General features: G+C 37.6%; 1 protein-coding gene across 1 annotated transcript in view; it reads left to right on the forward strand.

The window, feature by feature from the left end:
- MTRR (5-methyltetrahydrofolate-homocysteine methyltransferase reductase) overlaps positions 1-23,299 on the forward strand; it is a 34,611-nt gene that overhangs the window by 3,507 nt on the left and 7,805 nt on the right. The window contains exons 4-15 of the mRNA XM_076007930.1: positions 557-710; positions 2,492-2,609; positions 5,165-5,543; positions 10,219-10,341; positions 12,177-12,330; positions 12,653-12,741; positions 14,928-15,108; positions 17,379-17,421; positions 18,419-18,605; positions 19,862-19,980; positions 21,080-21,172; positions 21,289-21,471. Coding sequence (XP_075864045.1) covers positions 557-710; positions 2,492-2,609; positions 5,165-5,543; positions 10,219-10,341; positions 12,177-12,330; positions 12,653-12,741; positions 14,928-15,108; positions 17,379-17,421; positions 18,419-18,605; positions 19,862-19,980; positions 21,080-21,172; positions 21,289-21,471 — 1,823 coding nt within the window. The remainder of the gene's footprint in view (positions 1-556; positions 711-2,491; positions 2,610-5,164; positions 5,544-10,218; positions 10,342-12,176; positions 12,331-12,652; positions 12,742-14,927; positions 15,109-17,378; positions 17,422-18,418; positions 18,606-19,861; positions 19,981-21,079; positions 21,173-21,288; positions 21,472-23,299) is intronic.

A 23,299-nucleotide genomic window follows, 5' to 3' on the forward strand; every position in this document is an offset into this window, starting at 1 on the left:
ATGTTCTTTTAATTTCTGAGTCTCCCTTTTTTAATCTCTTTGCTTTTTTCCCCCTATTTTATGAAAGGCATCTCTACCCAATTCGCTCTTTTGTCATCTTGGCTGTTAGCTGGGCTTATTTGCCTTGCTAATTAGAGCTCATGTTAACATTTGGCTCAGGGCACAGTGGCAGAGTTGATTATATCTATCGCATTTTTTCTGATTTTTCTAGAAATGAAGAACTGAGCTAGGTGGAAACCTGGGGTGGGTCCTGTTTCTGTCTATCTAGGAAACCCCAAGGAGAGAAGGACATGTTAGACCCTCCTAACCTCTTGACAAGCATCAAGAAAAACACACTCATGGTTTCATTGATTAACATCCTGTATTGGGTGGCTTGATTAAACTGGGAACACCTAGTTCCTGGACTGCTCAATCTGGCATGCATCTCTAATAACTTGAGAAGGAGGAAAATTGAAGGGAAGCATAAGACAGAAGAAACTAAGCTGATTGCCATGCTTTGTGTTAAATAAAAAATACATGAGGATTATGTCCCTAACTTGATATCCTTGTTTTATAGTATGATCTAAAAACCGAAACAGCTCCTCTTGTTGTTGTTGTTTCTACTACCGGCACCGGAGACCCACCTGACACAGCCCGCAAGTTTGTTAAAGAAATACAGAACAAAACACTGCCAGTTGATTTCTTTGCTCACCTGCGGTATGGATTATTGGGTAATGGGCTATATTTTCTGCTCTTAGTATATTATTGTTGTCTTAACTCTGGTATCTGAATATATCTTTCAAAACCATAAAGTATAATTATATGTATTTTTCTTTATTTTTCTATAATATATATGTATAGCATATATAATAGCGTATGTAATGTGCTATCTTATATAAATCTTCCCTGATCTTCACCCCATAGCAACACCTCTGCAGAACCTCTTGAGTTGCATTCTTAAGGGTGCACTTCAGATTCACCCATGAAACAGTTTCAGAATAATAGTGGCTGAACCTCATCCCAAACCTACTAAAACAGATTTCTTGAAGGAGCAACCCCTCATTACATTTTGTTGTTTAAAAAATGAAACAAACTCCCAGGTGATTTTGATATTTTCTGAGAACCATTTTCCTGGAATGGTGGTTTCCATTTCCCAGCTACACAGGATTATCTGGAAGGGTTTATTAAATTCCATTACTTGGGCTCACTTCCATTGATTCTGATGTAATTGTTCTGAGGTAGAGCTTTGACATCAGTATTTTTAAAAGCTCTGAAGTAATTCTAGTATGTATCCAGATTATAAAAAAAACTGGTGTAGGGCTTTGTGAAGCATAGTTTTAAAATATTAAAGAATTGGGAGGACCAGATCAGCAAAATATGATCCCAGAGAAGGGATTAAGGGTCCACATTCCTGGCTTGTGATCTGTGTTGTTTATCTTTGAGGAGTATATTTTGAAGAGGGTATCTAGCAAGGATGGAATTCGATATAATGAGTAACTGATTGGAAATTTGGAATTTAACCCTGGCCATGACCTGTCATGCATAACAAGTTCAAGAGAGTATTTTACAGCATTTGCCATGTTTTTAAACTCAGGTTTTTCCAGTTTCTGTGTTTTCAAGAGTGAAGACATACTGCTTTGAAAATCCCTCAAAAAATTACTATAAGGAAAAGCCTATCCAACTGAAGCCTGTCCAACTGTTCTAGTCCCTGTTAGGCCCATGTATGGACCCACCAGTTTCTCACTGGGAAAGAACATGGAGATAATTTAAAAAATGAGAAATTTAAGCTTTTAATTGTAACTGTATATGAAAATGTTAGTCTGTTGTCTTAACCATGAAACATAGAAGCAATTCTAAATTTATTCAACAAAGAAACATTTGTAGCGAGTGGTTATTTATACTATATGTGTACATCTTTGTACTCTATATCAGGAGTCAGTAAACTCTATAAAGTGCTAGCTAGTAAATATTTTAGGCTTTGCAGGCCATATGGTCTCTTATCACAACTACTCAACTCTGCTGCTACAGCTTCAAAGCAGCTGTAAATAATATGTAAACAAACTGATTTAGCTGTGTTCCAATAAAACTTTATTTACAAATAAAGCCAGTAGGTGGTGTTTGGCTGAGAGGCTATGGTTGGAAAACTCCTGCTCAGGATCAGAAAAATATATAGATACAGATATTGCAGTTTTTCAACCTAATCCTTGTTTTAAGATTTCTATATTTTTACACAGATTCATGGAGGTAAAAATGTGAAATATATTTCTTTAAACAGTGGTCAATATGTGTTTATTTTGTTTCAGTATATCTGGCACTTTTATGTTGTAAAATAGAAGAAAATTGTCTGCATACGTAGTGTTACTCAAGGAAAGTAAGAAAATATAAAGCTATACATTATTTTCTGTTCTATCATAAAGGCATGGAATAGTATTATTCAGATATTTTTGTTTATCTGTTCTTTATATCCTTAAATTTAAATCTTGTACAATAATTATCTATTTGGCCTCTTTAGGTCTGGGTGACTCAGAATACACATACTTTTGCAATGGGGGAAAAGTAATTGATAAACGACTTCAAGAGCTTGGAGCCCGACATTTTTATGACACTGGACATGCAGATGACTGTGTAGGGTAAGGGCAACGTACCTCTATTTTTTCTAAAAAACTGTGTTTATACATGATGAAAGTTAGTTTATAAAACTCACTAACATGTTGGCTTTTAGTTTGGCACTGAAAGTTTCATCATATTTTAGTTTTGTTAGCTTTTTTAGCTTTTAGAAGCCAAGAGGGACAGCCAGGGATTGATTTACCTATTTTGCTGATTTGTGTATGTGTGTGCATGCATGTCCCATCCTTCTCAGTATCTGCTAATCAAAAGAGTTAGAAAAAGTGCCCCCAGTATAGTAATCTTTATTTGTAAGTGTGTAAGTGTTTGTAAAAATCAGCATTTTCTTTGGGAACCTTGAATGATAGTGGGTATGTGCACTTCTCTCTGCATTGCACACGGGGGAGACGCTGGATTTGGCTCCTCACAAGGAGGCAGCCTAGTGGCCAGGTGTCTCTCATAGAGAACCCGCATCAGTGGGCCTTCACTGCAGACTGCATACGTTGGTGCACTCTCTCACCATCTTGTTAGCCATTTGCCACCATGCCAATCAGAAGTATGCTTTCTCATTTCATTACTTTAGTCTTGCTTTTACAACTCAGTATTTTGCCCTATGCATGACCTTTCAAATCATCCTGATACCTTTAGTTAAAAGTCTTAAAGATATCCTAAAACTTATTGTAGCATCTAGCCTTTAACTCTTTTAGCTAGATAACAGCACACACATTTAATTTTTTTTCTGCTAGGTACATGTATTAATTTTTATTCACTATGTTAATGAATAATCTCTGTTTATGAAAAATGACAAATTCAGCAAATGTCTTTACTGCATATTATGGTACCACTTAGCTCACCCCTCTGTCTACTTCTTCCATCATTTTCTGCAGCTGCTGTGCTGTGGGTTTTTCCACATCTCCCTACTGCACATATTCTTCCTAATTGTGACAAAGCTCTGTGACAGTTCTTTGCATCTTTACTTTTAGTTTTGCCCCTTTATATTGAGCTTTGTTTCCCCCAGAACCTCATTGAAAAGAAATGCTTAGTCTTGTATGAGCTATGTTTAATTGCTAATGTAATGCTTATATATCCATTTGGCCCAGTACTCATCCATATTTTACTTCTCTTCAAAGGCTTTCATTTTGTCTATTTTTTGGATCAAGTAGTAAAGTCCTTGAAGGTATATTTCAGCATCCTTCACCACTTAGATTTTCAATTTAAATACCTTAATTGAATATCTCCTTTCTCTAAAATTAAGTTATTAACATTTTCAAGGAGACATTCTTGCTTAGTGTACCACCACACTTGAAGGAGTTAAGAATGCAGCCTCAAGTCCAATACCTGGGTTCAAATTCTTGCTCTGCCACTTACTGACTGAAACCTTGGTCAAATCATTTAGGCTTTTGTGCTTTGGTTTTTGCCTGTATTAGTTAGATACTAGTAGTATTAAATATATGTACTGTGTAAACTTCTTAGGAGGATCAAATGAATTAAAACATGTAATCGTTTTAGAACAATGCCTGTCATATAATAAACACTCATTGAACATTAGCTCTTTTATATGGTTGTGGATATTATAGCCTTAATATTTCTGAGCTCTGAGAATGATACTTTAAATGTAGCTGTTATTATTGAACCCTTTAACTTTATAAACTTTCATGAAGGCTCCTAAGGGTAGGTGTCTTACCACATTTTGAGCTGCATAATGTGTGAGCACTTACTGAACACAATGAAATTACAGCCTGGGTCCTAATGAGACGGTCTGACATGTGTCGCCTCTCAGTAGTCGTGTAGCTTTATGAATTGGAACTTAATTGATAACTTCTTTAAGTCATGATTGAAAATGTTATTTCTAACACCCTGACACAGTCTTTCTTATCCATTAACTTAAACTTCTCTGTTCAGGGAATGTAGGGAATGTTATTGTTGAGTTACCATACCTTGTTAGTAAGTAGACTACTACATATACAAAGTGTATTTATAATTAATTCAACTTTCCTTAAGGATGATTGCTTTTTTCCCTCTGTAGTTGATTTCCCTGGAAATTTTATCAAAAAATTGTTCAGGACTGATAGAAAGGTTGAACTACTTAGCCAATTGACTTGGCATTAATCCAGAGTGATTTCTTGTTGATATTTTAATCTGCAGGAAAACGATCAGTAAATTGGCTAGGCAAAAAAAAAAAAAAAAAAAATGGTGCATCTGATTGATCTAATTATCATTTGCAACATTAGGGTAGCCTTGGATTTTGGTTATGTTCTGTTAGCCTCATCAGAATTTAGCTGTTTAAAATAATAACTTCTTCAAGTAAAGATTACCAACTCTAGTTTAAGAAATTAAGAGGATCCCTTTTCATTTATTTGACCTTTATACATGCTTATATTTTTTACAGCTAAGGAACACGTAATAGTTAAAACTTAATCATTGGTAAGTATTTTTTGGATTCTGAATAGTCTTCATAATTAGTATTTCTAACATTTACATGTAGCACTCGGCCAAATGGACAGACTTTGCCATTATCCCATTATTCTGTGTTCAAATAGAGAACTTAGGCAGTTGTTTCTTCTTTTTTATTACAACCCAGTTTAGAACTCGTGGTTGAGCCGTGGATTGCTGGACTCTGGGCTGCCCTCACAGAGCATTTTCAGTCAAATAGAGGACAAGAGGAGCTAAGTAGAGCGCTCCCAAGGGCATCCCATATCTCCCTGAGGACAGACCAAATGAAACCAGAGTTACTACACCTTGAATCACAAGTCGAGCTTCTGAGAGTAGATGATTCAGGAAGAAAGGATTCTGAGGTTTTGCAACAAAATACAGTGAACAGTGGTCAATCAAGTGCTTTAATTGAAGATTTTGAAGCCTCGCTTATCCGTTCAGTACCCCCACTCTCACAAGCCTCTCTTAGTGTTCCTGCTTTGCCCCCGGATTACTTGCAGGTGCATCTCCAGGAGTCTCTCTGCCAGGTGAGTAGTTTTACTTTATGCTTTATGCTATGAATGTTATTTAACCATGGATGACTGCTTTGGTTTATTTTTTATTATTATCATATGATATTAGAGGAGAGTTTAAAAAAACTATGGCTTACTGGCCAAATGTGGCCTATCAATGTATGTAAATTTTGTTGGAACACAGCTACACTTGCTCATTCAGGTAGTGTCTGTGATTGCTTTTGAGCCACAGTGGCAGGGTGAGTGGTTGCCACAGAGACATGTGAAGTCAGGCATTTGGCTCCTTCCAGAAAAATTTTGCCCACCCATGTATTACAGACATGCTTATATTATCACATCGCTTCTGTCTTTGAAGAAGTAAATGGTTAAGAGCTTAGTTTCTCCTTATTTTGGAGAACTAAGTGCTTGGTTTCTCATTTTAGATGTGAGTCAAGCAAAGGTCAGTTGTGTGGGCAGTGAGGAAACTATAAACAATAAAATCTTTTTTCTAATGTTAATTTTTGATATCCTGGATTTTTCAATTGGTGACCATTCTTTTTGTAGCTAATATCTTACAGACCTGTTTTTGTCTGTATTGTCATTGTTTTTGCCAAGAGTATTTTTTCCATCAATAAACAAAAGACTTTAAAGGGGCTGTGTAAATTTTTGAGTACCAAGTTGAGTAATAGCTAATTCTGCCCCACTTCTGCCAGTATATGGTACCTTCAAATTTTTTCCCACATGCTTAAAATAAATTTCCAGGGCAGCCAATCTATTAATGCAGGGCCAAGCTCTCTTTTTGGAGAGTGGCTGTTTGGAGTTCCATATGAATGTTCTTACATAAACCACATCCTTATGCAGCTATCACCATTTCTAGTTTCTTGTTTTCTTTTTCTTAGTAAATTCAGACATAGACATTTCAGAAACAATTTGAATGCAACATCTTTCTAGTATATTAGCTCTATTTGCAAGCACCAGCTATGATAGCAGTTTGTCTTTTTTTTTTCCGCATCTTATTTATAAAGCATTCGGATATGTATGTTTTTATGGATTAAAAAAAGGACATTTTCATCAGGTTTGGGAATACACATATGCGCAGACATACTAGGGAGTAGCACCCCCATCTGTGAGCTACATGATCAGTATGTGGCAGAGGGGGTAGAGAGGACTGGTTAATTTGAGAAGTTGCTTAGTTTAGGAGGATCTGTTAAGAGTGTCTTTTATAGCAAGTGTCATTAATAGGCTTGAGTTAATTGGTAATATACATAAAAGACCTGAATTATTTAATGGTAACACTATAAATCTGAAAGGATATACTGAAACAGTAAAGGATTGGAAGAGGATTGTTTTGTAGGGTATGCTCTTGGGACCATAGCTTTGGGGCATGGAGAGGATGGGAGCAGGATGTGGCACAGTGAGAAGCTGATGAGCTGCTGCAGTGTAATCTCATCAAAGGCCTCAGTCAGTCTCATTCCATATAGTATCTTTCCCCCATCTAAAAGTGTTTCCTCTAGTACCAGAGGGTTGCCTGGACTGTGTGCTGCAGCAGCAGGACCTCTTCTGAGCACCATCATTCGGAACTGCTATACAGCCTTCTGCCCTGGGCCCCACACAAAGCTGGCAGCCTTTTGTGTCACCTGGTATTTGGATTGAAGTAGTCCTCCCAGGTGTGGAATGTACTGCCCTTAGATCCTGAAGAGACCTATCAGGTGTTCTCCTCCTCTCTAGAGGAAGTGAGATACAAGATGTACTAGTGTGGACTCTACTTGGGAGAGAATGTCCTGACATACACCAGACTGTTGGAACCCTAAAAACCGTGCTGACCCTTCACGCCCTTATCTGGATAGTGGATAGGGCATGGGTCTTACCAAAGACTCCACTGTTCTGGCCACTCATTGCTCATTCAGTCTGGTAGCACAGTGTCACTGATAGAGTGGGTGAGTGTGATATTTGCAGGACACATTTATTCAGACTGTCTTATAACAGCAGGCAGGACCCTTGTCATGGCCCTGGGGCAAAATTGTAAATGTGTACATTTTCTGTTCCAAATGAAAGTGAACTGTATCTGGTCCTCTTGGTGATGGTGATGGGAAACAGCACTTTGGCTGAATCATTGTCCACATACAGCATACCTAAGGCCAAGTTGGATCTGTTGTTTGAGTTTGTGGTAGTTCATGTCATCCCCCAGGATCTGTCTGGTTTTTGCAGAAGCCAAATTATAGATTAAATGGAGACAGAGACCACCTCCTTTGTCCTTTAGCTTTTTAAAAATGTTTTGACTTCTGCTCTTCTTCCCAGGATGGTATATTGTTTTTCATTTTCTATGGTGGTGCTCAGGGAGAAGGGTGGTGTCAAAACCAGAGGTTTTGTCTTGGCCTTCCACACTATGATAGATTTTACCCCACAGGCCAGTAATCCAGTGTGGGGTAGTGCCAGCTACTGAGTGACCACTGGAGGTCCTGGGACCCGCTGGACCCACTGAGACCAAGACTCCATTTGCTGTCTGGCCACAGATGCCTCCCACTGGTAGGCGGGCCATGCCGACACCTGAGGTCCCTGGATAACAGCATCACTTTGGACTCTCTTAGACCCTGAATCGTTCGGGCATTCCCTCAGTGCAGTGCAGGAGAAGGACTTCAGGACCCGTTACAAAGTGCAGTCTGTAGTGGTACAGAGTCCTCCTAGGGACTGCTTTCTCCTGAAGTCAGTGGGTTCCAGGTCTGTGAACTGGGCAAGGGGTCTTGAGTTTTTATTGGAGCAGCTGCCTGCAGCTTCCTGGTCATGGCTGCTTGATTTATTTTCATTGTGAGGATTGACCCAGCATCTTTGTCAGCAGTTGCCTATTTATTTATGTGCTGTCTTCCTCGCTCCACAACCTCAGTGTTTTGTTGTGTGCATACTCTCTTGGCTCCTGCTAGTGCATATTGATCTTTCCTGTACTTTTTGGGGGATTAGTCCTTTGCCTGCCTTAACTGGCCTAGCACTTTGAGGCCAGGTATGTTATGACTTCATCCTAGTCACTGGCCCGGCAGCCAGGAGAGGGATGGGGGCGCAGGAGTTGGGGTACGGGCATGTCTTATGGGCAGAGGTTCCTGTATTATCTTAATCAAGAAGGAATTCTTGCTGTCAGTGTCTGCAGGTTGAGAAGGTTCAAGGGAATCGGAATGGGGATTCAGGATATTTCTCCTAGCTGTCAGGAGTACATTCTTTCCCAGTCACCATCAGTCCTTGGCTTTCTCCACCTTCGGGGTCAGGGGCTGAAGATGACTCCTTCTCTCTAAGCTCCTGAGGATGTCCTCTGGCTTTTGTACTTAGTTTTTAATTGTTTGTTAATCATTTCAGCTTTTTGCTCTTTAAGTGTGAGTGAAGATTAGCAGTAACACCACCACCAACAACAACAACAACCCATCCCACTGGTCTTCTCGAAACATGGTTCTCAAGCACCTGATGCATCTCACAGGCTAATGCATTCCCTTCCACTGGCATCCCATTCCTCTCACTTGCATTGCTGCTGTGTGCTGGGCCTGTCTCTCCTGTCTCCCTATTGTGGTGTTATTGTCAGGCAGGCAGGTGATCCAGTTCCAAATATCCAGTTTAGTATGTTTCCCAGACTGCTTGGGCACTGACTCTCCCAGGCTAGGGTGCCAGAAATCACAATATGAGATGTTTTTAGGGCATCTTTAGGGGATCATCACCTCAGGGAACAGTATTGAGGGAAGCAGAATGGGACACAGTGAGATGCTGAGGCAGTCTCAGCAAAGCCTCAGCCAATCCCACAGGGTTCTCTGGAGCTGGTGGCTCTTTAAGCATTGCCCTGAGTTGGGAAAAGGGGCTGGATCTTTGTGGTCACTGATTAGTCATTGGATGTGGGCTGCCTTTGAAAGGAGGCATGGCCAGTGGCAAGACCTGGCTTGCGAATGCCAGGCCATTCTCACAGGTGACAGAGCTGGCAGCAGCCTTTGCTAAAGGCAGTCTTCCCGGCACATTGTCATTCACCGGCACCCAGTCTGAATCCCCTCTTCCGGCTTTCCTGTAAAACCACCTATCCAAAATTAATTGACTAGCAATTGCTAAAATGCTCTTTTCTATTTTTAAACTTAGGAATATCAAGTGAGAAAAGGAGTAGGGGATAGTACAAAGAAGTGGGTTTCTTTGCAGTTTTCCAAAACTTGTCCAGTATAGGAGTCACTAGCCACTTGTAGCTACTTAAATTTAAATTGACGAACATTGGTTAAAATTAAGAATTCAGTTCCTTAGTCACACTAGCCATGTTTCAAGTGCTCAGCAGCCACAGGAGCAGCATTGCCCAACAGCAGGGGATTCCTACCACCATTTACCCAGACATGTTCCAACCCTAAACATCTGTGATTTCCTTTAGAGTCTCCTTCCTGAAATACCTGCATACATACTGTTTCCTATTACATAGTTTATTAGGGAGATTACTAGACATTTAAAGGAAAATGCTAGTATTTGATATTTTCTATGTATGTTTCAGGAATTCTAGTGTCTAGCAGACAGGGAGTTTGAAATAGAGATGAGCTTCTCTTCTGAAAAGTGAACTCCATCTGTGTGTACTCATTTACCTTAGAAATGAATACTAAAGTAGCCAGGAAGGTTTGTAAGACCCTATAGATCTGCATAGTCACTAAATGAAGGAATGGTATAATTGAAAATTTCATTTAGTTATATTTTGTTCCATTTGTTTCTCAAGGAGAAAAGCCAAACATCTGTGACTTCAGTGGATCCAATTTTTCAAGTTCCAATCTCAAAGGCAGTTCAACTTACTACGAATGATGCCATAAAAACCACTCTGTTGATAGAATTGGACATTTCAGTAAGTTGCACAATTTATTTCTTCAGCACAGTTATATTGTCGAGTTGTGCAGAGACTCATGTGGTGTTCAGTTATATATGCTCAGGAAGAATGAGAGGTCTCTGACAGTATATCTGGCCATTACGCTGCTGACTCATCATTTTTTCTTTCCTCCTCACACCTATTTTCTTTCCACTCAGGGAAGGGCTAAGAGGAGGAGTGACTGGAGGTGATTCAGCCTGAGAGGATAGAGTTGCTGCCTTACTCATTAAACCTTGAAAGAATAATGAATCAGAGCAACATTTTACATAAAAGAAGAGGCCCAGGAAAGGAAGCTTCACCAAGGTCAGCCAGCTAGTTAGAAATAGAGCTCAGACTGGACTGGCATGGAAAGGTTAATTCCTCAGAGCAGCGGTTCTCATTCTCTTGAGAATCTGCAATGACTGTGGATTCTCCAGAAAAATGATTACAGTCATCTTTTAGTATCCTCAGGAGATTGGTTCTAGAACCCTCTTCAGAGACCAAAACCCTTGGAGGCTCAAATCTCTTATGTAAGATGGCGTAATGTTTGCATACAACCTACACACATCCGCCTATATGCTTTAAATTACTAGATTACTTATACCACTTAATACAATGTAAATAGTTATTATACTATATTTTAAAATTTGTATTATTTTTTAATATTTCCCATCCAGGGTTGGTTGAATCTGAGGATATGGAGCCTGTGAGTGTCAAGGGTCAGTTGTATATAGAAACATTTACGTGCAGTTTTAGGGTGGTTGTGTCCTTTCTGAGATGTACCTCTGTGAGCCCCATCCATGAGCCCCTCCTCCCTTCCACCCCTTGCCAGAATCCATTGACCTCAGGTTAAGAAACTGATTGATCATCCTAAAACTAGTGCTGAGTGCCACTTCAAAGACAATTACCTCAACCCTTTATTTTAATGAAAGTCCCAAGAAGTTGTGGTTTGTACTTTCAGAAAAGTAAGGGCATATGAAGGCTGTATGTAGATTTAATTGAACTTCCTAATAGAAAAAAGAAAGAACAACAAGCATCAGCACTAGATGTTTTTGCTTCCATAAGTATTAATACTATGTACACCCCAAAATTATTTATTCTGATATTCTACATTTTTGTTGTGAAGAGGCAAGGGTTGGCCAGTGCTGAGTCAAGTCTATCTCGTTGCAGGTGAGAAATGTGAACTTGGGTCATGGTGAGAGGTCCCTTTCTAGAACCCTAGTCTGTATGTTCTGTTGCTCTGGGGCTGTGGAGGAAATGGGCCAAGTGATGAGACTTGATTTGGGGAGTGGCTTCTTTTCCAGCCCATGTTGCTCACAACCAGTATTCAGCCAGATAGTGTGATGTTTTGTACTCATTAAGGAAATAATGAAGTATCGTTTCCTACCTCTATTTCTCTTCAAAGGAGAAGAGTAAAGTAAGGAAAATGGACCTGAAAACCAATGCAGATGACCTTAATTAGGTTCTTTGGGCTACTGTATGTTTTCATGTGTCTATGTGTGTGTACATGTATGTTTTATAAAAGAGGGATTTTTACATAGATTATTAAAAATACCTTACTCTGTAGAAAACAAGAAGGGTCTAATTTTCAGAACTGAATACACAGTGATAAAAGGCAAAACCCTGGATAATACCAAATTTCTTTTTTAAAGTAACTGCTAATAAAATGTGTGTTCATTTTGTTAGACTTATTTGTTAGTTTTTTGCAATTAGAGTTTTTTTCTTTCTGAGTTCATATGTTAAAATGGTCGTATAATGAAAACTATTTTTTCTTATCCTATAACTGAAACTCCTTAACTCATAATTTTTTTTATTTCCTTTTGGTGCTTTTCTAGAAAACAGATTTTCCCTATCAGCCTGGAGATGCCTTCAATGTGATCTGTCCTAACAGTGATTCTGAGGTACAAAACCTCCTCGAAAGACTGCAGCTTGCAGATAAAAGAGAATACTGTGTCCTCTTGAACATTAAGGCGGACACAAAGAAGAAAGGTACAGCCCTGATGCTGTGACTTGTTAGGGCGTCTGGGGCAGTGGGGTACTGCCATTGTTTTTGCTTTTTATTCTTAATTTTAGATAATTTTCCCTTTTTTGGCCTACCTTGAATTTGTATTCTTTTATTTTTGTAAGGTGAGGTTTTCTACTATATTCATGTTGGGGAAATTTTTTGGCTAAATCAATATTGCCACAAATCATTTTGTAGTTTGATAGTACTATAATGTAAAGTATTACAATAATCGTGTTTTGGGAAATGAAAAACATTTTATTCTTTATTTTCTTGTCATGAACCTCTTTCCTGTCTTTACCTGAAAAGGAGCTGCCTTACCCCAGCATGTACCTGAGGGATGTTCTCTCCAATTCATTCTTACCTGGTGTCTTGAAATACGAGCACTTCCTAAAAAGGTATCTGTCGTCTTGGGGTAACTATTTTAAAATATTCTTAGCTGTGTTTAGGATTTATTATATAGATCTGGCATTTGCCCTTTGAAGGCTTAAAAAATATCTTCAGAGTTTTAAATTTAGTTCCCAAGGGTGTGTGCTGTCTTTATAATTGTCATGGACAAATATTTTTGTGTTGTTTACATTTACATTTTTTATATTTTCTATTGAAAGGGGATTTTTAAAATAGGGCTTTTTCCTAGTCTTCTTTTTGCTAGGCCTTAACTTCATATAGCACATTAAACAGTGATGAAAGTGTGTTAGTTGCCCTTGTGTACCCAGCTACACACTGCTACTTTATCTGTAATTGATGACAGGAAGCTTATGAGAGTTTGGGATCTCCGCCAACCACCACCACTCACCACTTCTGCAGTTGTTGAGATCTCCTTTGTGGAATTCTACATAATTATTTATTATTGAAACAGACTTGTTCAGGAGAAATTGAAGAGTTTTGATAAGTGTTATATTTATGTTTAGATGAATTTTGAGATAGAACAATCCACTAGATGTCAGTGTTATGCCAGGAACTGTTTTAAAAGATACTTGTAACTGATTTCTTCTAACCAGTTCCCTCAAATGGATAAAATAAAAATTAATGGATAAAATTTTCCAAGTTGTGCTTTGCCAAACTTGTGTTGTCAGTGAGCATGGAGAGTGTTGTAATTAGGCCACCCTTTCCCCAGTGTAGTTTTTATTCTGTTGTGTTTATTACATTTCTAGTTTTGGGGAAGCAAACTACTTTAAAGAGAGGCTCAGCCTTAGATAAAACTCGAGTAATTTAGAATTAAGTAACTGTGATGAGAACTTCTTGATTCAAATTCAATAAATTCACAATTTTGGTTCATCTCTACCCTCTTTCAAATTTTTGCTAGGTATAGACATAAGTATATTTTTTTCCTACTATTAAAATAATAGTTCATTGGTAAATAGCTCATTGGAAAAACTCTGGTTACAGAAATAAGAAACCCAGGAAACCAAAGTCTTTTATCATCAAATTCTCAGAGTTAACACTTGAATTTTGTTTTACTAAGAAAAAATGGAGTCCTATAGTATATGTGCTATTCTACAGTTTACCTTTTTTTACTTAAAAAGAAATCTGTAATCTGTATATATTTCAACATGGAAACATGGAAGATATTTTTAATGGATATGTTATAGTTTGTTTTAATCATGGGCAGTTGAATTGAAGTATTTCTGTAAAACAATGTGGTAGAATTGCTACTTTAAAAGTATTTGAAGTTCAAATTGTAATAATATTTGTCTTCAAAAACAGTATAGTATTTTCTATTTTGGTACCACAAAGTTTCTGTAGTACTAAAGTGAAAATTATTTTAAAGGATTTATAATTGTCACTGTTTTAGCCTTTGATTAAGTATATTTTATTGATTGTTGAATTTACAAAGTGTTATTTGTAAATTATCTTATCTTGCCAAAGATCCATGCAGATTTTTGGGCATTCACTCAGCAGCATTTCCTGAATGCTTGTTTTTTGTTCAGTGCTGAATTTGGCACTTGGAGGAATACATGTAATGTGTTAGTCTCTGGATATTTTAAGAAGGGATTCTTGGGCTAGGCCATTAAATGAAACCTGTGACCCATGAGAGCAGCAATCTTACCTGCTCTGTTTAGGGAGTCCAGGACACAGCCGTCTTGTGCCATGGAATTAAAAGTAGCAGTACTCATAAGCATTCACATAACATTTGGTGCAAATAATTACTGAAGTGCTTTGATCCTAAAGAGCCCTTGAGCAGTAAGCTATATATTAATATGTTATATAATGAATAAGCTTGTAATTGTTTATAATGTAATAATACTATAAGCTTATTGTAATGAGTAAGCTGTAGTGTTTAAACTAAAACTTATTAGCAACTTTGCTGTTTTGTCCAGGAGTTTGGATGTGGTTAAGTTGTTGAGAGTTGGGGTTCAGAACTTTATTATTTTGCTTTAGTTATTTATATTGTGGAATCTTCCTAACAGGCAATGTTAAAGCAAATGGTAAATTAAGTTGTATTTTCCTGACTACAGTCCTAGTAAAACTCTCTCGCTTTCTCTTGGGTAATTGGGCACACTCCTAGGCAGTTACTAACTGAATACTCTAATAGCCCTAGCCACTAAGCACGTGGTAATTTAAGTTGGCTTCCTTTTTGCAGGCATTTTTGCGAGCCCTTGTGGACTATACCAGCAACAGCGCAGAAAAACGCAGGCTGCAGGAGCTGTGTAGCAAACAAGGGGCAGCTGACTACAGCCGCTTTGTACGGGACGCTTGTGCCTGTTTGTTGGACCTCCTCCTCGCTTTCCCGTCATGCCGGCCACCACTCGGTCTCCTGCTTGGTGAGTAGGCTTTTTCATAGGCACTGGCCTTCTTCGTGCACTAGTAGGCAGGCCAGCTTCCTCTAGTAAAGAAAACTTACTCAAGTATTATTCTTTGACTGTGCAGACATATTGGGAACACCTCTAAATGCATGACAATCAGTAAGTAATTATCTTGTATCTTGTCTCCAGGGTGCTGTAACATCTGCACTGGCTTCTAGAAGATCAAAGATTCCCCTTTCCAAGCTTTTGATTTCCTAATTTTTTTTTCTTCTATTAATGTCACTATGTTTTTCTCTCTTAACATAGCCTGTCTTAATTCTCTTTTTTTGGGCTCAGAATTGAGCATCTTTTCTAATTTAGCTATTTTTTTTCAAAAAGGTCATTTAGCTAAATTGTGTCTTAAAATGACTATAAAAAAATACCTTTCAAAGATAACATTAGATTTAATTGACAGAGATTGAAGGGTGTACAAAGTGCAGAAATGTCTCCATCTGAGCAAATCCAGATTTAGGGTCCTTTAAGAGCACAAGGGGATTCCTTATGTCATACCAGTATAAGTTGACATACTAAGGGTCCTTCCAGGCAGAGACCTGTCACAAAATATTTCAGATGAAAGATAATCCTTTTTTTTTTGCCCAACCTGATCCATCATCAGAAGAGACCTTACAATCATCCTTGAGCAGTCTATGTTGAAGGAGGCCTCTCAGTGGCTCTCAGTAAGGGATTAAAAATGCTAGGGGGGGGTGACTATAAGGACTTTATAGGATTTTTAAACCGTTGTTACTTTCTTGTGCTTTTATTTTGCCATCTCCTGTTTTCCTGTAGTGATAAGTAGTAACATCGTTAACATTTGCATTTGGTTTTGGTGACACCAAAATGTGTATTGTCTGTTTCACCATTAGGCCAGCAAGGTCCCTTCGATGCCCAGTACGGGGTCCTGATTCCTCTTCCTTTTTATTTCTTCGTGTTCTTTTTTGTTTCCTCCTCCCCCAAATGATAAGAACGAGTTGCCAAGTGGGATTGCTCTTCCTGTGTCCTGCCCTCAGGCTGGTGCTCTGGCCGTTTCCAGTGACTTCTTCTAGAGCAGCGGTCCCCAGCCTCTTTGGCACTAGGGACTGGTTTCACAGAAGACAGTTTTTCCATGGATGTGACAGGGAGCAGGGAGGCGGAGCACAGGCGGTGATGCGAGTGGTGGGAGCAGCTGTGAATGCAGATGAAGCTTCACTCCACACTCACCTCCTGCTATGCACCCCCCAACCCAGGTTTCATGGAAGACAGTTTTTCCATGGATGGTGAGGGTGGGCCACTGGGGGTTATGATGGAGCTCTGCAGCCCACCCCGACAGGCCGAGAACTGCTGCCAGTGGTTGGAGACGGCAGTTCTAGAGTGGTCAGTGGAGTTGGCGCACTAATCAGAACACAGGTTAGGAAGTTCTAAGCAGTCCTGGAGAGTCGTGATATGTACTACTTTGTTTCCATTCATTTTGTAGATTTTCTGTTACCTTTTTAAATGTTTATAAAATTACCACTTAATTACATAGTTATATATAAAAATTAATAAAAATGTTGGGACTTATAAAAATTTAAGTTTTTTTACATTTTCTTAGAAAAATTAAACCTGTAAACCACTATATATAGATCTTTTCAAATTTTTGCATAAATAACTACTAAAAATATACTAAAGACAAAAGTTCCAAAATTTATTAGTGGACAATTAGATATTTAAATATTGATTCCTTAACTTGATTTCAAAAGAATGCCTATATATTTTGAAATCACTGAGTTTCCAGATAATTTTATTTAAAGATGTCTACCACCACACATACTTGTTTTTATTTCAAGCCTGAGTATTTCAATTATCTTTAAAATAGTGGTCTTTATTCTTTTGGGGGTCATGACTTTATTTCAAATCTGAAAATTCTAGATACTTCTCTCCAGAAAATTGCACATACATATATAAAAGTTTGATGGGTTGACTTTGAAGCCTATTCATTTATTATGTGCTTAGTAGCTTTTGGTTGTTTAAAAACCAGCGTATGGGTAGAAATACTGCTTTCAGAGTAAGGAAATGCATTATATCTGGTTTTTAATTTTAGGAATTAGAGGGAAAACAGTAACATTTTACTTATACACAAAGAATTTATATGTTTGCTATAATATATTTAGAATGTAAGTTATTTTGAGTATTCTAAGACAAGACAGGGATTAAATTTAGGCCCTAGAATTTTTTTATCCTTTAGATAAGGTTATTTTCAGTAGCAGTGAATTAATAATTGTTTTTTTTCCTAGAACATCTTCCTAAACTCCAACCCAGACCATATTCATGTGCCAGGTACTAATATTTATTCACATAATAATATAACATATTTTCCCTAAAATCTTATGAAACTCAGACTTCCAAATCCTTATTGTTTATTAATTTATTCAGTGAAAACTTACCTGATTTGTGGAAGGTGGTAGCAGGCATGATATGGTGTGAAGAGGAGTCATGAGGCTCCTGTCTTCCAGGACCTCACAGAGTATAAAGTCTTTGGTGTGGCTCCCGATGGCCCAGCACTGTGTTTTCCCTGGGGCAGTGAGTGCCATGCTCTTCCACCTGCCTTCTCCATTGGTGCCCAGCTCCTCCAAAAGAGGTTTGCCTTGGGCCTCTGTGAGTACTGGCTCCATAGGTCCAGGCCCTGACTCCTGGTCTAGCCTCCATTCCTCACACAGCTCCTACTGTCTTCCCATCTGGCCTTCTCCTATGTCCCTTGTAATAATACTGGATGGAACTCTGGATTTTTTTGTTTTTGTGGTGTTGTTGTTGAAAGAGGAATGAAAATTAACTCTGGAGTTCTTTCATATTATTTAGCCCGTGATATAACATGAACAGAAATGTGTTTTTGTAGAAATACCTTTTAAAAATGTTTTCACATTAAGTTTTGAGTTTTTGGGTGTATATACTTCAGTCACTTCCAATTTTATCATCTTGACAATAAATCATGTATGGGGGTATTTGTTAGGATTTATCCTTGTTGGTTCACATGGTAAAAAAGTGAGTCAGTTTTTTATATGAAGACCCATAGAGTATGTCAGTTTTGATAAATATTATCTGGTCTTAGGGCAAGCAAATAAAATTGGAGACTTTCCTGATATCACAAAACGTGGGGTGGAGAAGTGTAGGAGTTGGGGGTAATTTTTGAGTAACTACTATGGCTTTTTCTTTCTAAGGAGTTGGAAGGTAGATTAGAGCCTCTAAGGAAATATTCTCTCACTGCAATAAAAATGAATGGCCCGTATGTATTAGTCCTAATACAGAGTTCAAAACTTAACCTTCTATGTCTTTGCAGCTCAAGTTTATTTCACCCAGGGAAGCTTCATTTTGTTTTTAACACTGTGGAGTTTTTGTCCAACACCACAACAGTGGTTTTGCGGAAGGGAGTGTGCACAGGCTGGCTAGCCACCTTGGTTGACTCATTTCTTCAGCCAAACACACATGTGTCATGTGAAGACAGCGAAAAAGCCCTGTCTCCGAAGGTACTAAAGTAGAATGTAATTTCAGCATCGTTAAATTGCTCTCTTTGCTTGATTAGGAAGAATAATGAAGTCTCCCCCACATTGTCCATTACTATCAAATTATTCAAAAGATAATTTATGCCATACTTGAATTTTAAAATTTCTATTGGAAGGGCAAAAAATTTTATTTACTTTCACTTACTCTTAACTAATCCATATATTTTCTGAATGTGCAAAACATGAATTTTGTACAATGCAGTCTTTTCTCCTTGCTTGTTCTATTCATAGAAAAGATCCTTTCTGTTGATACTCTTGGTAGATTGGCCTAGGGAGAGGTGAAGAGTCTGGCAAGTATTGAAGGGTGGTGATGAGAGACAGCTTCGTCTTATGTTTAGACTGTATCATACCTGCATCCCAAGTAGGCAGTTTTACATAGGTGTCATTCTGATGACAACCAAAGATTAATTTTGTATTCTCCAATTTTGAGTAGTAGAATTCCTCGGTCCTCCCTATATCTCCCCTTTTGTCATAGCTGTGGTGCCTGAGAGATCTGAATTCTTGCAGTTAGTGAGAAGAAATGGTGGGAAGTGAAGTCACTTTTAAAGCACCTAAGAGAAAAAGGTTATATGATTTTTTTTTTTTAACAAATTGTGGACACATTTACATGTAGACTTAGTGACGTCCTTTATGTTTTGATACAGCACTGAGCAAAATCTCATTTATCATAAAGTCTCTTGTCATCGTGGTAATGAAGAAATCAGTGTGTCATTTGTAGTGTTATCTTAGGACAAGTTTGCTTTCTTTAATATCTTTTTATGGCACCTAATTTTCATTTAAAACTCTTCTCAACCCCATCTTGATATTAATTTTCATTGGCCCATTATGTGCAAACATGAAGAATCATGTCTTCATTTTGGGGTATATTTCTCTGTAATATATATTACTGGTTGTCTACTAGAAAGTAGATCTTATCTGTGAGCCTAGAAATGATTTGATTATCATTTATTTGGTATTCTCCCTCAAAAATACTAATACCATGCCTGTCATTTTAAAAGCATTTATGATTTGGATAGAAAAGAAAAAAAATGTAAGGCAAACTTATTTCTCTGTAGTGACAAATGTTTTCAATAGGATTTAATGCTACTGTTCAATTTAATGATGCTTCTTTGATGGGAATTTGCACTTTCTTTAGCAAATTCTTTAGTAAAGATCATCTTGTTTATACGCTTTTGCCTATGTTTTCTTTCATACTTGCCATGATTGGTTTAATATTCCAGATATCCATTTCTCCTCGGACAACAAATTCTTTCCACTTACCAAATGACCTCTCAGCTCCCATCATAATGGTGGGTCCAGGAACTGGCATAGCACCCTTTATTGGTTTCCTACAGCATAGGTACGTGCTTTTTTGGCTAGTGGGGAAGCATACCTCTTAATGTTAGCCTTTTTGTTTATTTAGTAGTTTTGGGGATATTTGGACTTTGGTTGTAAAATTCTTATTTTAAAAAATGTTATTAATGTTTAATGTTAAATTTAAAATTTAAATGTTAAATTTAAATGTTAAATTTAAATTTAACATTAAATGTTAAATTTAATGTTATTTAAAATATTAAACATGTAATAGCATAACATAATTTGTCACCATAGGAAAAGCAAACACAGTATATTATAGAGATTTTGCTTTGTGTTAGAACTTCCTTTTTTACTGTGGCACTTTTAGTTTTCTTTTTTTTCCCCCCAGCTATGCTGTGGTTTATAGTATACATGGTTGGGGACAACAAATTTCAGGTGCACTTTCATGCCATGATGATGTATAGCTGTTCTATCTCTTCTGGATAAAATTGGTAGTAACAGAGGTCTAATTATACCAGAAGCTTCAAAGTTAAACCCCAAACATTAGAAATTTTCAACGGAATGACATTAATAGGTATAACTTAGTATCAGAACAGAACTATACTTCTCTTCATGTCTGTGACTTAGTGAACAAGTCTTAGGTACTGTTCTCCAGTCACATCCTTTGGACAGTCACTTTTGTTTTGTTTTAGTTTTTTTATTAAGCAAAAGTGTAATGACATGCTCTGTGTCTCATTGGTGTGTTCATCATTTCATAATCCTTTCTTACACTTTTTGCCTTTTATAGCCCTCTACCACTTCTCCATTATAAAGAGTTGATTTATTCATAAAATTGTTATTAATATTATTTCATGTAGAAATTTGTCTAGGCTTCACAGTATGATATTTTGAATCATCTTTGTTAGGTCTATGTCACATAGAGCTCATGGATGGCTATAACTTCCAAACATGTTTGCTTAGGTGATGTCTGCTAGAGTGGCCATGACAGCCTATGGATAATAAAATGTTAATTGCGTTTTCTTTCAGTGACTGCAAAGATGGATTTTATAAACTTATCTGTTGGTGTTATTTCCTGGTGAAAAAGATTGGATTTATGCATTCTTATTTTTATGTCATACATCTAAACTTTCTTTATCACTTAGAGAGAAACTCCAAGAACAACACCCAGATGGAAATTTTGGAGCAATGTGGTTGTTTTTTGGCTGCAGACATAAGGATAGAGATTATCTATTCAGGTACCATATAGTTCTAGTATTGTAATACTCAACCACTGAGTATCCAATTCTAAGGCTCAGACTTTTTAAACTTTAAATCACAACCTTCCAGTAATCCATTATGTACTATATTTCAGAGAAGAGCTCAGACATTTCCTTAAGCAAGGCATTTTAACTCATCTGAAGGTTTGCTTCTCAAGAGATGCTCCTGTGGGGCAGGAGGAAACCCCAGCCAAGTATGTGCAAGACAACATCCAGCTCCATGGCAAGCAGGTGGCAAGAATCCTTCTTCATGAGAATGGTTATATTTACGTGTGTGGGTAAGTGGTCTTCATGCTTATGTGCTGGATGGGAGAATGCAGTTGATGTTTATAAAAGAAACAAAGGATTAGGAAGCCAGTAATCTAATATATAGCAATGAGACATATTTGATTCTTAAGTACAGGAATAAATATACAATTTCTATTTATATTTAATAGCCAAGAAGTGTCTTTATCAGTGAAGTAGTGATTTCTTGCATCAGGAGTGCTTTGCACCATTTTAAATACCTGTTTTTAGTCTATAAAAATTACATTTATATTATAATGTTAATTTTTTAACTTGAAATCTCAGAATTGATTTTGTTTGTAAAACTCGGTGATTTGTGCCATTGAACTAGCTAAGGGAAAAAAATATGGTTTTAACTCTGAGAATGTGAATACTTGGATTTTTTTTCTTCTAGACACAATCTTGTCGTGTTAAAGTTGACATAAACCCAGGAACATTCTTATGTTACTAAGTTTGATCTGTTAATACTTTCTGAGACAAGATCTTTTACAGAAACTCACAATTGCCATAGAAAATTAAATTTTTTAAAACTTATTTGTTTTAATGGAACTGAAAAAAATTTTGTTAATTAAAAAGTTTTGAAGTAAGAAGTTTATTCTCATCCTAACATATCCTTAGCATTTAACACATTCTCTAAGTCACTAACTTAGGTTCTTTTTTTTTCTTTCTGTGATGCAGAAGACAAAATACTGGCATTAAATGCACATAAATAGTGACCCGAAACACATAAATATAATGGAAATAAATTTCATGAAACAAAACTTATATTTTTGACTTACTTTTTTATGGTGCATTCTAATCATTTTTCATCTGTTTTGTTTTATTGCTTGATTTTTTAAAAAATGCTGGCTTTGGCTACTCAGTTGATTTCATGATCTATTAGTAGAGCTTGAGTCTTAGTTGAAAAACACTGCTCTGTCAGTGGTCCCTAACCTTTTTGGCACCAGGGACCGATTTCATGGAAGACAATTTTTCCAAGTGGTGGAGTAGGTGGAGCTGGAGTTCAGGCAGTGATGCAAGCAATGGGGAGTGGCTGTAAATACAGATGAAGCTTCTCTTCCTCCATGGCTCACCTCCTGCTGCTGTGTGCCCCCCCCCTCCTAAGTTTAGTGGAAGACAGTTTTTCTGTGGACTGGGTAGGGGGCAGGCAGAGCTCTGTGGCCTGTCTCCTAACAGGCTAAGGACTAGGACCACGTGTTAGGGACCACAGCTTTAGATTGATAAAGGGCAGAAATTCTAGAAATTATGCTAGTGTACATTTTCATTTAGCTTTTAATGAATTATGATCTTCATCTTGTTCATAGAGGACAGTGACATTAGTGTCCAGATATAGGCTGAGATTTTCGAAATACCTCTAAATAGAAGAGGCAGAGTTAATTGTACAGATATACAACTAACCAATAGTTGAGAACTTGGAGAATATCTTAAACATCCAGTCTCTTAAAACATTATCCCAGAAATAGCTTTTCCCAATCATTGGTGTTTCACTTTTCACATCTGTAAAATGGACTTGAAAACTTTAATAGCAGTGGTCAGAGAGGAGGACTCAGAATGAAACGCTGGCGCTTGAACATGGATTGACAAGTGTGACAGCGAAGCAGGCACAAAGGAGACTGAGAGGAAACAGGCACTAAAGAAGGAGCAAACTTGTCCCAAAGCCAGGGCGGAAGGTGTCCCAGGGAGTGGGCCTGTGTTGCAGATGGGTCAAGTGAGAAGACAGCAGTGGGGAATTTGGCAGTGTGGTGGCCACTGGGGAAGAGCCATGGGGTAGAAGCTCCCTGGGAGTGGCTAAGGGGACAGCTGTTGAGAAAGGTCAGATAG

Source organism: Microcebus murinus, chromosome 11, assembly GCF_040939455.1.
Source record: "Microcebus murinus isolate Inina chromosome 11, M.murinus_Inina_mat1.0, whole genome shotgun sequence".
Lineage (NCBI taxonomy): Eukaryota > Metazoa > Chordata > Mammalia > Primates > Cheirogaleidae > Microcebus > Microcebus murinus.